This window comes from Amblyomma mixtum, chromosome 3 (genome assembly GCF_055824585.1).
Source record: "Amblyomma mixtum isolate Tamu chromosome 3, ASM5582458v1, whole genome shotgun sequence".
Classification (NCBI taxonomy): domain Eukaryota; kingdom Metazoa; phylum Arthropoda; class Arachnida; order Ixodida; family Ixodidae; genus Amblyomma; species Amblyomma mixtum.
Genome location: NC_143014.1, coordinates 389,769,253 through 389,787,353, shown reverse-complemented (window position 1 = coordinate 389,787,353; position 18,101 = coordinate 389,769,253). Strand labels below are relative to the sequence as shown.

At 46.4% G+C, this 18,101-nt stretch overlaps 1 protein-coding gene across 8 annotated transcripts in view; it reads right to left on the bottom strand.

Annotated features, from left to right (window-relative positions):
- Nucleotides 1-18,101, bottom strand: part of LOC149357153 (papilin-like) — a 179,077-nt gene that overhangs the window by 115,881 nt on the left and 45,095 nt on the right. For all 8 annotated transcript variants that reach the window (XM_089584449.1, XM_089584453.1, XM_089584451.1 and 5 more), the window contains exons 3-4: nt 8,561-8,679; nt 4,094-4,194 (exon numbers count right to left, since the gene is read on the bottom strand). In XM_089584449.1, the coding sequence (XP_089440575.1) occupies nt 4,094-4,194; nt 8,561-8,679 (220 nt within the window). The remainder of the gene's footprint in view (nt 1-4,093; nt 4,195-8,560; nt 8,680-18,101) is intronic.

Genomic DNA, 18,101 nt, shown 5'->3' with positions numbered 1-18,101 from the left:
TACGACTACGCTCTGGTCTACCGCAATGGGAGTAAACATGAAAACGCCGATGCGCTAAGCCGTCTGCCACTAGACGCAACTGTTGACGAACCATTTCCACCAGGAGACGTTCTGATGTTCGAAGCACTGCCAGAACCTCCGCTTACAGCAGGCACAGTTGCAGCATCTACGCAGAAGTGCGCAGCTCTCCGGCTAGTTTACACAGCTGTTCAACAAGGCAACGTGCATAAACTCAAAGGGGACAACTTCGACGCTTACCGCAGGCGAGCTACAGAGTTGAGCACCCATCGCGGCTGCATCATATTTGGGTCCCGAGTTGTGATGCCGAGAGAACTACGCGCACAAGCTATGTCTCTCATCCACGCCGGACATCGGGGCATCGTTGCAATGAAAAAGTGTGCCAGAAGCTACATGTGGTGGCCTGGCATTGACAACGACATCGAAACAGTGGTGCGAGAATGCAAGCCTTGCCAGAGCAGCCGGAGCGCCCCGCCGAAAGCTCCTGTCCCAGAATGGGAAAAGCCAGACACACCATGGCACACACTGCACATTGATTTTGCAGGACCAATTGAGGGCTGCACTTTCCTTGTGGTCGTAGATGCCTACACAAAGTGGCTTGAGATAAGGCAAATGGGACAGACGACTTCGGCAGCAGTCATTGACAACCTCCGATCACTATTTGCAACGTTCGGCCTGCCGCGCAAGGTAGTGTCGGACAACGGAACACCGTTTGTGTCTGCGGAGATCCTCAAGTTTTATCGCGACAACGGGATCTCATCAGTTACATCGGCCCCCTACCACCCAGCGACAAACGGACAAGCCGAGCGCTACGTAGCCGAGCTAAAACGCGCCCTTGAAAGAGATCAGACAGGCTCGCTGCAGCGCCGCCTTGCGCGCTTTCTCTTCAAGCAGCACACGACGGTTCAGAGCACAACAGGCGAGACCCCCTCGAAAATGATGTTCGAGCGTGAAATGCGAACCCAGCTCACAGCCATCCTCCCCGAGCCAAAGGCAGAGACGTTCCGGGAAGAAAAAGCAATTCCGCGCTGCGGCACGCTTAATGAGGGGCAGCGCGTCCTCGCCCGACAGTTTCTGAAAAAGCCACGCTGGGAGGAAGCTACAATTGTCAGACGCATAGGCCTGCGCTCTTGGCTCGTCAACATACATGGCACAGTAGCACGCCGACATCTCAACCAGCTGCGTAGATTTACGACGCCGTCTGAGAGCTGTCCGCCAGCGGAGAGAACACGTGCACCATCTTCCCACATAGCCTGGCACCTCTTCCCGGAAGAAGAGACTTCGCCCAGGACAGACCTAGGAGACACAGCGAACAACAGCCAGCCTACAAGTGTTTCTCCCCCGAGCGCACAAAGCCAGCGCGCCTCCACGCGTGAGCGCCGACCCCCTGCACGATACCAGGCAACTTTCTAAGGGGGAAGGAAGTGTTGTGTCCCCTTATTGCTTTTGTGTGTGTGCGCCCCCGCGTCCTCCTCCTAACGACCACTCGCATCCTCCTCCTGACGACCACTCGCATCCTCCTCCTAACGACCACTTGCCCCTCGTCGCACGCTGTCGCCAGATGCCCCCCCATGGTGCGCCCCCGCATCCTCCTCCTGTTTTGGGAAGCCACTCCCTCCCGTGGACGCTTCTCCGCTCCCTCCTTTCTTCGGGCGGCCAGTTCGGCTCCTGCCTCGGTCGACGCTGGTCGCACCCTCATCGGCTTTAAATAAACAAAGTCTTAAAGTACCGTGTGCGTCTTTCGCTGCATTCAACACAGCGACCGGACACGACAGTTTCAAAAGAAAAAAGAGAAAGAAGTGGCGGTGCTGGTGGTGTTGGGGAAAGGAAGCCGCCAGTGGCTGTCTCACAACGCGACTTGGACAAGCTCCCTCCTCGTGACCGCGTCCTTCCGCATAATGCTGCCGTTGCCGCGTAATTGAGCACTTGTCTACTATGCGTCAAGCATGGGTCGGACGTGGCGCAAAACGCGCAAATGCATATCCAAAGCAAGACGCACAATCCTGACTGGCACCATGCTTCCTTCTTGAGGCGACAAGCACAATGCTCCTGGCCTTGCACATTTTTTTCGTACGTGCATTGCTTTGTTAAAGCCATGCGACCTAAAATTCCATCACCTTAGATACCGTGAAGTTCACGCGAACACTATCCTACGTGGTAAGAAATACCGTGGCCGACAGAGAGAGTTAGCTGAAAAGTACGCTCATTTTTAATTACACATGATCGTTATGGTTTCTACAACTACACATTCGTTATGTAAATTATTTTTGAGAGCTCATGGCTATGTCTGAAATGAAAAGGAATAAATTTGTTGGCGTAAATTTATTTGCAGTATAAATACGTATCACAAGCATATTTTAGGAAACAAGAAATAGTGCCGAAAGTTAAATAAGAATAAGCACCACTCCGCTAAGCCGAAACAGCATGTGTGCTTCGGGTCGTTAATCTAGCGAAGAGACCAATCTACCACGTAAATCCCAGCCAAAGGTTCTAGTCTTCTAGCCAAAAACTTCAAGCAAGGAACCTTGGAAAGTGGTCGGGTGGTTTAGGGCCAAGACACGGTCTGCCAACTCAGTGTATCAATTTGCAAAATAAGAATTAAAGCAGGTTTTCGTATTTCTTTGTTTCTAGAAATATAAATAAAACTTTTCGCCCCTTCTCCTAGTGAAAGAAAAGCTTAAGGCGGCGTGGAAAATAAAGCATAAGTAATAATCAGTCACAGCGATACACAGAGACAGGCGAGGTAGTTTCCTACAAAACTTAAATTGAAAATTTTCTTCAAGCGACAGCTTTAACAGCGGCACATCAACACGGCGCCAGCGTTACCGCTGGACAAATCAGGCTGCCCTGTCCTTTAGACACTTGACGTAATTAGCTTGATTGCCTGTGTGTCGATGGCATACGACCGACGCGTATAAAATTGCCTCGGCAGTGAATAGTTGCATGCTGACTGAGAGTCCATGCAAATTCGTAAATAGTAGTAGCTGCACAACGCGAACGTCGTGCGAGCGACACAGCGGGCACTGAAAAATCTCAAAACACATTGGATGCCTTCTTGGGCTCTCACTAATTTTTTTTCTTCTCCCATCTTTCCCTGCACGGCACTGGCGCAATCGGAAAATGTAACGAGGGGCAAGCAAGGCAGTCGACTGGTGTTTATTAAGTGGTAACGAATGTGCTCGGCCGATTTTAGACAACTGCTCGCCAATTCTTGAAATTTATCTTCCCCTCCGCACCCAAAACGTCGCCACCAACAGCAGTTGCTTTCGTCGAGTGTGGGTAACTACACGTTCCGTAAAACAGGCCGGCACTAGAATTCCGCTCAACTGTGACTCGCAATGTATGCGTTCATTTCTAACCTCACTATCCGCTTTTCTCCAGTGCCGTCCTCAAAGGCACACAGCGAGTTTGGTCTGCCATTCTCTGCTTTCTTCTTATCCACTCAGCTTAATATCGTGTCGTAACTTTGTTTTTCTTACTCATTCGCAACTTTACGCGAAATGGTGATTCCTCTACAACGTCCTCCTAAAAGACCACCGCCTCAGAGCTCCGAGATGTGCGTTGGGCATGTTAGGTTTTTTTTTTTTTTGGGGGGGGGGGGGGTGGGGGGCTTGATATGGAGAAGGAGACGGTTACTGGCTCTGGCATTTTACCAAACACTTTAGGTTTCCGGAATATGCGACAGTATGCTGAGTGCCGAGTACCGATACAGACAGCACAAACTATGCCCTTATTGCTAAAGCAATGCTTGCGTAGTTTTTCCTGGAAGAATCGATGCAAAAACATATTGATCGTAGGTAAATCACTAAAAATAAAATCATCACTTTTGCAGCGATTTCAAGTTTACAGAAAACAACGAAATAAATCTACCATCCAAACAAAGTTGACTTCACTATTAAATGAAGATACAGTCTCGTTAAATCGATTTAATTTCCCGATGACTGTTCAAAACCGCGCCGCCAAAGTGGTCAAGCGATATCAAAACCCGGAAATGGAAGCGAATAAACTGACCAATGGCAAGCTATCATGCATGCGCAGTTTCCTTTTTGCGTGGTTGAGAAGAAGTGAACTATACCTTGTACAGGCTGCCCAAAAAAGTCATACTCGAGCTGAAATTGACCGACGGGCAGCACTTTGTGGACTTTGCCGACAATGGCCGGCAGGCATGTCTCATTGCTGCAAGAGAAAAGACACAGATAAGATATATACGCAGCCGCAGTATGGAAAAGCCCTTATGCTGCGATGTTGTTCTTAAATTGCTTCCCTGCCCGAGCGTGCTGGCGTTATCTCTTAGTAGCTGACGGCTCTTTTTAGGTTTACCAAAGAATGTACAAGTAATGCAGTTTTAAGATTGCCAGCTCACTGAAAGCAGGATGTATGGGCGCAATACATTAGCTACGAGCGCGTACAAACAAAAAAGAACAGCAAGATTGAATCATTTCCACGGGGCGACCTGGTCACATTGGTTCCTCGGATAGGAAAAGACGCGACGACGAGCACTCTGCGTGTGATGCGCATTTCGATACCTGGAGAGTCCTGTTAGCCTGACACTGAAGGACGTTGTTCATATTGTCTGCTACAACCTTATACTAGCTCCCTCGCAGACGCGCAGTCACCAGCCGTGGGTTTAGGGTATAGTGACGAGGAAATTACATAGTGGTACAATTCTTCGTGGTAAACGCACACACACACAGAGCGCAAGAATGCGCGACGCAACGCGGGTGATTACGACTAGCCCAAGTTGTCTTCTTCTCTGTTTTTTTTCTCTGTCAAATTGGTGAGCGCACAGCAAGGGCGAAATAGATAAAGTGAAACAAAAAGAAAGCATGCAAGGACACAAATCAAGTACAGGGCTAATAAAGATGTCTAAAAATACGTGCAAAATAAAAACATTGAAGAACTGAGCACTCTTGAGAACATACGGCACCGAAATTCTGAAAGATATCTACAAACTCTTATTCATCGGCCTCTGTCAAGGTAGCGCAATATGCACTCTTACCGCATCCGAACAGACGTGACGGAAGCCAACAGCCACCCAAAGCAAAGAGCAAAGGGGATGTGACCTTTTCTTTTAATTTGTGGATAGGTAATCGATAACAAATCCGAAGAAAAAACCAACCACATGCCGCCGGTGGGATCCGAACCCACGACGTCCGAATTTCCCATCTGGTGCTCTAGAAACTGAGCTACGGTTACGGATGTTCAATCTTCTGCTTTCGTGGGTATTTATTTGTTGTGTAAGCGAACCTTGAGAGCGTTCATTAGCACCACCGTCGTCCATAGCCGCGCACGTATAACGTCCTGTGTTACAGCGAGCGCAACGTGCAAAGTGATCGAACGGTGAGGGCGGAAGCTGTGCGACAGCCCTCTTATGCTACCCACGGCATCAAGACCGCCAGAATCGAGGCCCTCGGAGCTGTTGAGCAGAAAAGGGTTACGTATGCCATAACGAGCCCCTCATTTTCTTCCCCTTGTTGGTTCTCGCATCCTACACACAGAAGAGCACCAACATGTACGGCAATATTAATGCGCAAATCTTTCCTTTCTCTACTTGCATAGGCTGCTTTAGATTGGGGGCCTCTCTAATAGCAGGAGATTTTGAAAAAAAAACTAATATATGATAAGCTAGGAGAGCAGTCTGCTTTGTTCTTACTGGGCACGGTCCAAACTCCCTCTCGTCAAGTTTGTCCTTATTAAGCTAAGCCTGTGGTCCCTTCAAGTTGCAAAATTGAATGCTGATATTGATGCCTTGTAGCAACCAACTTTCTCGTTATTTACCGAGCCTCCTTTTCCACCCCCCCCCCCCTTCCCCCCATCGTACGTAAAATTCGGCTGATTTTTCACGCTCCCCACAACCTAACTTGGTCTGGTTTCTTTTCATGCAAAAATAAACACTTGGAAGTGCAGTTTCCTTTTTTTTCCTGCACGATGATTATGGAGAGCCTTCGCCAATGTAATACCTGTTATTTTTATTATACATAAGCTTCAGGTGCGCTTTGCGTAAAATAAGCTTCCATTTTTAAAGCGGCTGTATCTATGCAGCGGTGTCATTTACTTTGCAACGTTAGTTGCGTTCGTTTCTTGCTATTTTATGCCTCACGCATGCTCGCTTGGACATGTTTTTGACGCATGTTCGGCTACTGCCATAGCCTCTTATAAGCTATTTGAGAATAATAAAAATGTTTGCACCGTATTAAATCACCTGGCCTAAAAGGCTTAGAATGGCACAAGTCAACGTAGAGCCAGGAGTTTGATAATCAGCCACTCATGCGCAGCACGATAATACGAATCGTAAATTCTGGGGTTTAACGTCGCCAAAGGACACATGGGCTCTGGGGACGCCGTAGTGAAAGGCTCCGGATTAATTTAGAACATCTGCGGTGCCTTAATGTGCGCTTACTTCGCATAGCACACTTTTATGCGAAGCATATTACTAGAGCTACACTACAGCCCGTCGAGCGCGGCGGTGGAGCTACCATTGACCTTTAGCGGGACCACGTGACACCACGTGGCAACATGACGTCACAGCAGAGGAGAGATGGGCTGCCGGCTCGCGCGGTCGGCCGCGGCGGTGGAGGCTCCACATCAGAGGCGCGGCGGCTGACCACGTGACAACATGACGTCACAGCAGAGGAGAGATGGGCTGCCGGCTCGCGCGGTCGGCCGCGGCGGTGGAGGCTCCACATCAGAGGTGCTGCAGCTGACCACGTGACGCTACAGCAGCGGTATAAAGCTGAGCTTGCCTCGCTCTCCGGGCACTTACGAGGCGGCCAGGTGTTGGGGTGCCGCCTAGAAGCAGGGCTGATTTGAACGAGAAGCGAAAGCTTCAGCGTGCCACAGAGACCGACGAAGAGCGGGATGAACGTCAACCAAGGAAAGCCATGTATTACCAAGCCTAGCCATCAATATGCTTCGCATCTGACTAGGCTTAATCTTAGCTAAGCCTCAGCCATGTTTTTGCGTCCGTCCAAGTGCGGCCGCCACGACCGAGATCGAACACACAACCTTGGGATCAGCAGTTGAACACCAAAGCGACCGGGCCACCACGGTGGGTTGCGATAATAGGAGCTCCGATCGGAGCGGCGATACGTTACACTGCATTGTTTCCAGTATCACACCAGACTTTCACCCATTATAACCTACAATTCGTCCGTAACTACAATATTAGCGTAATCACCCCGCTTAAATGCCTTCATTTCATCGATGACAGATACCACACGTTGACCTCACGTTTACTACTTCAAACGCGACAACATAAACTACCGTGGGCCGCCGCGGTGGCTCAGTGGTCATGGTGCTCGGCTGCTGACCCGAAAGACGCGGGTTCGATCCCGGCTGCGGCGGTCGCATTTCGATGTAGGCGAAACGCTAGAGGCCCGTGTACTGTGCGATATCAGTGCACTTTAAAGAAGCCCGGGAGGTCGAAATTATCTGGAGCCCTTTACTACGGCGTCCCTCATAGCCTGAGTCGCTTTGGGACGTTAAACCCCACAAACCATAAACTACCAGGAGCACGAATAAGATCAGCTTCACTTCCGTCTTGAATACATGCGTTCTGCTTGCCCCGATTAGAAGCACACGAAGAGAGACCAAGCATTTCGACGGTGAAGGTCTATATATTTCGGTTCACCACGAGAGATATTTTGGCTTCATCACCGGAGCGGCTGCAATTATGAAGTCAACTCGATTCGCATTTTCGTTGATGAAAAATCTTGGGCAGCGAGGTGAAGTGTGCGGCTTAAAAAGCTCCGCTGAAGAATCGGTTTCAAGGTGACTTTTTTTTATGCTTTGAGTTGTCAAGTTATTCATCACAGCCTCTTTTTTTTGTTTGAATGACTATGTAGCATCGACTCCATTGAGGAAATTTAAGACTGACGTCATCAAAATTTTCGAGTTTGCGTTTTAAATTCATTTTCAGTGCTTTTTAAGTTGCGTTACACTACACGTCTCTCCTGTAAGCGCCCAGAAGGCTCTGCAGTATTCTCTAAATACAAAAGTAAACAAATAAATAAGGGTTTCCAAACACCTAGTGAAACAATTTTAAAACAGCGGAGTGAATACAAGTACGGTGGCGTGGCCGGAGGCAGTGATTTGTGATTAATTTTTCTGACGGAGCGGCTACGTCACAAGGACTATTAGAAAAACTCTCGTACACGCGTAGAGTGGTTGAAAAAGGAAAATCGAGCGATGATTCCGATCACGAAATTTACTATACGCAACCGGATACAAGCCAGAAAAATTTCGTTCAACAAGTGAGGAACGTGCATGAACTTGCGGTTAATTTTTGTGACGCCACAGAAGCAAGGTTGACATTATAAATAGCCTTTAACTGAGGACACAAATGGTAAACGCTTAAATTGCTTCGTAAGAATGAAATGCCACGTGGCTTCTGAGCTTGGTCGAAAAGGACGATGAAGCCAGTGTAGAGCGATATTTTCCTCAAATGGCAGATAAATATCAGATGGAGGTAAAAAAATGCAGATAAATATTAAAAGGGCCTCTCTAGCTCCCAGCCCGCGTAGATAAGGAGACGTTCACTTACCCTGGAAGTGCTGCGCTAAAGGCGAACGTGTTGGTGTCGAAGTCAAAGCGCCAAGAGCCTTTCTGCAGGGGAACCGGACCATGCTTGCTCTTCAGGACCTCTCGCCAGTCTCCCGAGAACTGCGAAATAAAAGCAACGCTAGGAAAAATTGGGGCGGAGACGAGTTGAACGCAGTTTTCAGCATCCTCAACGGGCAACAGCAATAACACTCAAACTTGTCGTGCATGTACTATCGGCGACAGATGAAATGGGAACAGCGGAGCACGTGGCAAAAGGTCCATTTTACGCCGTTCGTCTGTCGTCATCGGAGGTAGGCGTGCTCTTCCCGTCTGCGATAGTTTTGCTTGTGCTTTACTTGACGTTTATTTTCTGCTTACTCCCAGAAGCAAGGGATTCAAAAACACCCACGTGGGACATCGACCGCCACCCGATCGGTCTTTTTCACTGTTAGCATCGCAGCCAGACGATGCTAACCGGGCGATGATAAACGCAACATCAAAGCGCTGCCGGCCAGCGAGCTAAGAGCGCTTGCTTCACACAGGCGGATAGCTGCTGCTGCCGCCGGCTAAGGCGCGTTGCGCAAGTTGAGGTCGGTGGAAAGTACGAATGTGGCACTCAGGTGGCAAAGAAAGGAAAAGAACGTCAAAGAAAAGATAAGCAAAACTAAGGCAGACCGGAAGAGTGCGCCTATCTCCGACGAAGACAGACAGGTGGCGTAAAATGGACCTTTGGCCACGCGCTCAGCTGTTAACCTTTCATTTGGTGCTATAGCACGCCCTCGACATTTTTTACCTATATTGCGCGACAGTCGGCTGATCGTTTCATCAGCCCCCTAGGCTGGAACGAATAGGGAAACTCGGTGAGTTTCCGCATGCGCACGAAGCAGTGGGTAGTGCGAGCGCCATTTTCTGGGCTGCTCCTGGAGCTGCGCGCAGCACCGATTCTTCCGTTTGCCCATCGTGCTGAGGCGCCACCGATGTTCAAGACAAGCCACTTAGCACCAACTTACAACAGCGCAGCACTCTCGGCGCATCACTAACGAATCTCAAGGGCAACGTTTCGGTTGTTCTTATTTTTTTGTACGCAGTTACGGGAACAATTATGGGCCGCGTTTTGGTACCCTGGAGATAGAAATTCGAAGAAAAGAATTTCAGTGTGAACATAAGCCCAGCTCAATATGTGAGGTAATGTCAGCCTCACGTTTGTCTTAAAATGTCGTAGGTTAGTCCTGGCTTCCGGCATGGTTTCAACAAAATTGGCGCGTAGCCATCCTGGCCTTCATTATCGCGCTGGCCAAATTTCGCTCTATTTTCAAAAACGTGACATATGCTACCAAATACGAACCGGCTGGAACAATCGACGTGCTCAACATAACTGTTAGGAACGTTCGGCACAGCTCTGGCCGTGTTCGCTTTCTTTGGGCCTTGAAGGGTCATAGAACGGGCGGCATCTTTCGTCGTTGGCAATCTTGGCATCACGTAACGTGCAGCTTGGCAGAGTGCCGTGGCCAATATTTGCCATGAATTGAGCTGAAGGTGCCTATAAACTCTAAGTTCCCAGCTGTCGTCTGGCCGTGTGAAGTCTATCGGATTTCTTCTCGAAGGCTTGTGGCATAACAAGAAAGTGAGCGGTGTTCTTAGGTGCGAAGTTAGTTGTTCTTCGCGAAGACCGCGTTCTTTAAGCACAAGCAGGACAAGCCATGTTTGAACATCCGGAGGGGTCAAGAAGTCTTGCCTTCCAGGTACTAGGCAAGGTGTTTTAGTTCCGGGTACGGGCGTTGCTGTGGCGCGAAAGCGCTGGTACTGTTAAGGCGCTTATAAGCGTCGGAGTTTGTTTTTTTTCGGTGGTGGAACAACAACCTTGCTTTTTCTCTTCTACACTAACGTTGCGTCGAACCCTTGTAGCCGTGAACTCCAGCGAACGAGACATCCTGACGAGTATTTCAATTTGGCAAGACAGCAGAGAGTGGTGGTTGTTTACCACTTTGGATTGTCTGCAGTACAAGTAGGGGCGGAATTTAGATGTAGCCCACATGGATCGCAAGCCTTTCCTTTTCTGTCGTCGAATAGTTTGCCTCCATGTGATTCCACGCGAAAGGAGACGCGCCAGATTCCTGACATTTTGTCTCCAAATAGTCGTATCAGTTGAAACAAACCTCAATATAACTGTACAGGAGGTTCTTTTAAGAGAAAATTTTTTCCCCAAATATTATGAACCAAAGTGTAAGAAATCCCTTTAATCGGGCGTTTTAAGAAAGTAACTTTTAAGGAATCATCACTTTCCGAAAAAGTTTGTCTCTGCAATGCAGCCAGGTAAGATGTCCTATTGTGTCCCAAAAGATAAACCATAGATGACGCCATTTTGGTTCAAATTAGAAGCTCTTAACAGGAGAAAAATTTCGAGATTTCCGCATTTTTTAAAGTAAGTGTGGAGTCTAAATTTTGCGACAGGTCTTTTTTTTAGTGTTGTCTCAAACCTTTTATAGCGTTGTTTGGGATAAAGTTGAAAACTGCCCTTGCAGTGTTCTTTAAGTTAATTAAAAATATGACGATTTCTGCGAAAACAGCCCCAAAACATTATGTTACAAAAGGCGTGCGACAAAAGAAAAGTAGCGAACGGCCAACCGATTTAAACGGTCTCACCAATAAAAAAAATTAGAAAAATACTTTTTGTAGCTAGCGAGAAATAAATTTTTATGAAGGAGTCGCTTCGGTGTGGCGTCAAAATCTGCTGCGGTTGCGTGAAACACGGCTATTGTTTCCTGTCTTGCTCATAGCATTAGCAGCTGCCAAAAGCGTTGGCATATTGTGATATGACGGCGCCCAGTGGACTGATTTCACCATTTCAGTTATTCTTAAAAAATACGTTTGGGCAGAGTGCGCGCGGCAGACTTCCATGGCCTTGTGGTAGATCACCCGCCTCACTTTCGGGAGGCGCTGGGTTCGATGGCCAGTGCTGCCATGTACCTAGCGGTTTTCTAATGGGTACAAGATTTCCCCCGGCCTGGTGCTTGGGAAAAGGGTCTGCGACCAAGCCGTTGCGTTGACGGTCCAGTGATTCGTTCCCCCGTCAAGCAACCCTAAACCTCCTCGTGAGGTAGAAGCCCACTTGCGGACTTTTTTTCTTTCGCGCGAAGTTCGAAACCGGAAAAACCAGAGTTGCCCAAGACCGCTGTGATACTCTGAAGTTCTCTGGTCAGAATGAAGGATCGCTTTGCAGTAGTGTTGAACCTGTACGTCTACTGAGACATGCTGGTTAGAGCGTACGAGTTCCGAGTTGAACTCTTCGCTTTGCAGTGAAACACGTACCCCCTTTGCAGGCTGAGTGTTCGAAACTAGGTTTGCCCCCGAAAAGGCGAAGCGGGCTTTGTGCAGCCACCTCCAAGCGCGCACACTTGAGGAAGCAAGCCGCCGGGCCGGGGGTGGCTTGTACCCATTTTTACCGATGAGTGTCCGGCGGTGAGATTCGTACCAACCACCTCCCGCAGCCGAGACGGGAGCTCAAACCATTGGGCCATGCTATTCATTATAGTTTTGACCCAAGCACAGGATTTAAAAAGCCAGTCCGAACGTGTTGCACAGATAAACATTTATTATTTGCATTTTGCCGCCGCAGTGGCTCAGTGGCTATGGTGCTCGGCTGCTGACCCAAAAGACGCGGGTTCGATCCCGGCCGCGGCGGCTGGAATTTCTTTGGAGGAGAAATTCTAGAGGCCCGTGTACTGTGCGATGTCAGTGCACGTTAAAGAACCCCAGGTGGTCGAAATTTCCGGAGCCCTCCACTACGGCGTCTCTCATAGCCTTAGTCGCTTTGGGACGTTAAACCCCATAAACCAAACCAAACCTATTTGCATTTTGCTTGATTGAGGCATCCGCCTGTCCAGATTATTCAACTTCCAAAGCCATGATGCATAGCTAATGCAACGTTGAATGAATCATTTGTATGGAATTAAATGGAACACCCTGTATATGCACACCGCACGTCCATTGTAGACATACTGAATTGAGGGCGGAACACCTGTACAGTAGTGTAATTTTTCTTTACGTGAATATACAGTCCACACACCTTGAACAGTATTCCACCAGGCGCAGTTTCATTTATGATAATAATAATAATAATCTTTATTCATGCCTATAAGTATGAAAAGGAGTCGAGGGAAAAAGTCACAAAGCTTGACAGGCCCTCGGCCCCTGGTACACAGATATCGGCAAGCAGGGTTTTTCTTTTCACAGGGTTATTTCCTGGCACGGAACAAGCGTACTTCACAAAGACAATATTACATGTTTATACAAAAATAACACTATGAGAAAAGAAAACAGGAATAGATACAGAATTAATAAAACCAAGAAAAAAACGAGTAAAGAAGAAAAAAATTACAAACGTGATTTGACATAATGTACAAAAAGGGGCTTAAAAGATATGACACTTCAATCAACGTTTTTGTTTTGCAGTATAGTGAGGTGTTTTGGTAGTTGATAGGATAGCATTTGTTGTCCATAATTTGTCATCATAGTTTCTATATCCCATGGAAAAATATTGCATGTGTTACACGTCTGATTATTTCCAGTTAATGAGGCCAAAGTTTGCAGCTGTCGCATGTCATTTCGTACTTCCTTCGTAAAGCGCGATAATAACTGAAAGCTGTACAAGGAAAAGATTTTCAGTGCATTTAAAATTATGAAATAGTCGATGGTGCTTTGGTCTTTATTCAGTTGGAATATGCATGGTATGATCTTTTTTTCAAGCATAAAATTTTTTTCACGATTACCCAGGGACGTGGTATTCCAGGCAACATGACAGTATTGTAGCTGTGAACAGAATAATGAGTTATATGGAAGTTTTTTAATATTATCTGGAAGAATAGTTCTGTGCCTACACATTTGCCCTACTACTCGTGCAAGTTTCGGAAGAATGCTGTCAATATAGCAATTCAACAACATTTTCTCATGGAAGATGACACCAAGTGATTTGAAGCTACTTACAATTTGGATTACGTTAGAGTTCAGTACTAGATTTTTCTTTATGATTACGATCTTATTTTTTAGATGAAATATAACGGCCTTGCTTTTATTATAATTGATTTTTAACTAATTATGAGCTGTCCAGACACTTAGACGGGAGAGTGTGTCGTTAGCCTTGCCTATTAGGTCATCACAGTCATGAGCTGAAAAAATAGGCTGGTATCATCGGCATAGATAAAGAAAGCTGCTTGGCTGTCTATGTTTACTATATCATTAATATAAAAATTAAAGAGCATAGGTATGAGTACGCTTCCTTGAGGCAAGCTGCAACAAATTGGCCTTGTTTTTTAATCAAATCCATTTATGTTGACGTATTGTTGGCGACGAGAGAGGTACGATTGGAGGAGCTGTAGCGGGAGGCCTTTTAGGCCGTACAGTTCCAATTTCTGTAATAATATATTATGGTTCAAGAAATCAAAGGCTTTCGAAAAGTCAACAAATACCCCAAGTATATTTTTTTTGTCTTCAAAGCTGCGCAAAATATATTCTTTTTAGTGGAGTAGAGCTAATTCTGTGGATCTATGTTTTTGAAAACCAAATTGAGAATCTGTTATAAGAGAGTGCTTATAGCTGAACTTAGACGCGAGAAGATTATTTGTTCAAGTCCTTTATAGAAACAAGGCAAAACAGAAATAGGCCGGTCGTTCGCTAAATTGTTCTTGACGGCTTTTTTTTGTAAATCACTACAACTTTAGCAATCTGCATCTTTTCAGGGAAAATTCCTTGTTGCAAACATATATCGAAAAGATAAGTCAAGAGTGGGGCGATGAGATGTATTACATACTTGATAGGTTTGATCTGAATTTCATTTACGTTACAAGCTGAGGTATTGTTCAGTTCGAGATATGCTGACACTACTTCTTGTTCTGAAACTGGTTCAAGGAAAAGGCTGTCAGAGATCCGATTTGCCGCATAAGGATAAGTAGCATCAGTACACTGGAAGGGAGGCACGTCTATGAAATTATCATTAAACGTGTTCGATAGCGCAGTTTTACTTATACTACTGTCATTAATAATATTATTTTCGATAGGTGTGCGACTATTTTGGGGTTTGAAAAGCGAGTTAAGTTTCCGCGACATGAGTTCAGAATTATGGCAGTCCTCAAAGTACATACTGAAATACAGTTCCCTGGAAAATTTAACGTCCTTGTTTAGTTTATTTGTGTTCACCTTGAAGTCTGCTAATTTTAATGGGTCTCTAGTTTGTATGAAGGCATGATAAAGTTTGTTTTTAAATTTGATACGGTTTAAGAGATCTCTAGTTATCCATGGCTTGCGAATCTTCTTCGAACGTTTCACAGTAACATACGGGAAATGCTGTACATATTGTTTTTTGAACAGGTCCTAAAAATACTCATACGCCGTGTTACTGTCTTTTATGCTTTACATGTAGGACCAATCTGTGGTAGAGATAGCATTTCCGCACGCTTCAAGACCTTCTTGAGTAACACTTTGTACAGTATGTAGACTGTTGTATGTTTTCCTTTTCGTGTTTTTTTTATTCATAAATAAAAACACCCAAGTGTTCACTGATATCACACGCAACAACACACGAAGAAACTGAGGAACTTTCAAAATTTGTTATAAAGAGATCTAGCAGCGTTTCAGAGGAACAGGTGATACGTGTCGGTAATGAAATCACATTCTCACAACCATTGCTACAAAGTATGACACCCAGTTGCCTAGCGGTAGTGCCACTGCTCATCATATCTATGTTTAGATCTCCGCAAAGAATCACTTTAAACCTCTTTTCATTAATGAAGCTGAAATATGCGTCGATGAACTGAAAGAAGTTCGACATGTTACCACTTGGCGGTCGGTACATTACTGGCAGAACAATTTCACCGCTAACAACAGAAAAAAAAATTCATAGTCATCACATGCACAGCAATACTGCGTGAGGAAATCGCACCTCAGACGGTCTTTTATAAACAGGGAGACACCTCCACCGTGCTGGGTAACACGGTTCAGAGTGAAACTATTGTAGGATGGTAGAAAAAAAATCATGGTTTTCTTTGAGCCACATTTCGGTAAACATAAGTACGTCGCATTCAAATCTGAAACTACTCAAAAGTTCATTATCTCCAAAGATTTGTTGGATAACCTGACCACCATTGCAAATTAAAGGAATATTAAGATGCCGACTGCTTAAAAAGGTTATCTTGCTTGCCGTGGGAATAGCTAGACGATCCAGATTGCTGGAGCAGCTTCTGGCTTTACACATTCGGGTCGATGACGATGCCTCCTCTGATCAGCAGTGAATTAGTAGACATCGTCTGCGCACCGAATGCCATCCAAGGACCGTGTTTCACTCAGCTGTAGTGGATGCACCAAGCGTTGCCAGCAGTTTAGGTGCCTCGTCGCCACATCAATTCGACTCATTTTTAAAAGTTTGTTTCTCGCCAACAACAAAAAGCACTTTTCCAACATTTTGATACGTAAAACTGGTTAACTCGATCGACCATTTGGCTATTTTTGTTCTGTCGCGTGCCATTTCTGGCCCTCAATGTGGCCGTTTTCGGAGAAGTCTACATATTTGCAATTAAAGAACACGGCACTTTTCAACTTTAAAGCAAACAGAGTTATAACAACGTTTGATACAACAGTGCGAAAAGTTCTGTCTCAAAATTTAGGCCCCACGTCTACTTTTCGAAATGCGGAAATCTCAAAAATTTTATTCCGTTAAGTGTTTCTGTTGTCAGACAAACTGGTGTCCTCCACGGTTTTATCTTTTACGACATGACAGGGAATCGCAATACCTGGCTACATGCGGGTACAAACCTTTTCGACAAGGAATGGTTTTCGGCAAGGAATAACTTTGTAAATATGCCCTGGTTAAGGTGATTTCTTACACTTCGAAGTATGATATTTGGAGAAAAAAAAATTCTTCAAAAGGCCTCTACAGCTCTATGAGGACTTGTTTTAACCGATACGAATTTTTTCAGCCAAATCTAAATGCTCAAGAATTTCGCATGTCTCCTTTTTTCGCGTGAAATTACCCTTCCGCCTTTGACAAGTAAAGGTTAGCGCACTTGATTACCCTCTCCATACCGTCGCTTTTCTGGACGAGGACGGCGCCTGAGCACACGCGGCTTGCGTCGGTACGAGGTTCAGTCTAGGCGTTTTCACCGAAGTGCCGGAAGTCCGAAGAGGACTTTAAACAACGCTAAAGGTCTTTGAAGGCTTCCGCTTGCGGTGCTTCTCATTGGAATGACACGTCTGCCTTTCTGAGATGGGTCAGAGGCTCAGTGGTGCGTGAAGAGTTCTTGGAAACTGTCTACAATACGCACGAAATACAACAAACCTGAGGACGACCACGTTGTCGCCGGGCAAACTGGGCGACAGCGGCTATTTTCCGTGCGTCCGTGCGCAGCCTTGCTAATGATGTGGTCGAGAAACAACACCTCCTCGTATACAGAAGCAGCACGTCTGCGGCTTCAGGGTGAGTTCTGAAATTTTGATTGCCTCATGTACAGTAGCGCGCCGCTTTAGGGAATCCTCGAAGTTTTGTGTCCTCGAATTTTCGCGCTTCGTTTCGGAAAACGTTGATCCGGAGCAAGTTCTGCTCCGCGAGACAGAAGAGCGATACAGATCGTCAGTCCTGATTGGACCGCGACGGTACGGTCCCTAGACATCTTGCTCCTTCGCAGATTCGGAGAGCTGAAATATAAATGAATTGAACTGAATGGATCCGGGCTGCCGATTTGTATATGTCGTTACGTAAACTGAAGTTCAACGACTGCTTAGACGAAGCGCGAGCACTGTTGCTGTAGCTCTACTACAAATATGGTCGAGTACGTGTGTCGATTCCCTCTTGCAGCGCGCCAGCCTGTCGATGGGATGAGCTGGCCTCTGGCTGTGCTTATCTCAAGGCCGCCCCGTGCAGTCATCGCTCTGTTGAACTAGACGGCGAGAAGTACAGAGGTCAAAACACATGTTTAGAACGACCAAACTGTGCATTCGGCAGATCCCAAAGCTGCTTCCACCAGGAAAGCAAGAAATGAAGATGAAATCCTATGCGTTTAGCTGCGCATGCTTACATCCAGACAATTTTTAACCAAATGTTATTGCTAGATATCGCGTGTTCACCCCGAAACACGGCCAGAACGTGTTCTAGACAAGCGTTTTGCCCTCTGTGCGCTGATAGCACAGCAAGCTGTCCGCCATGTCTATCAGTGCAAAAACCTCGCGGCCGTCGACAAGGACGAGGAAGCCCAGTTTTCACACGTGCACGCTGCGCATGCTCCGAACAGCTCTGATAAAGCAAGCTTATTCGGTTCCTCCACACGACAAAGGCGCACTGTTAGTCACACTTCAAAGTAGCAGGAATAGGCTGTGGTGTTTGGGATTATGCAAGTCCTGTGACCCTTTTGCTGCGCTCCTCCCTCTCGACTGGAGCATATAACAGAATCTGTTTAGCTCAGTACCAATTAGATGAAACTGATCCCTGAATCCATGTCTCGACAGGAATATGCAGTAGAATAGCCATGCAGAACGCTGTTGCACCTTTATTTTGCGAC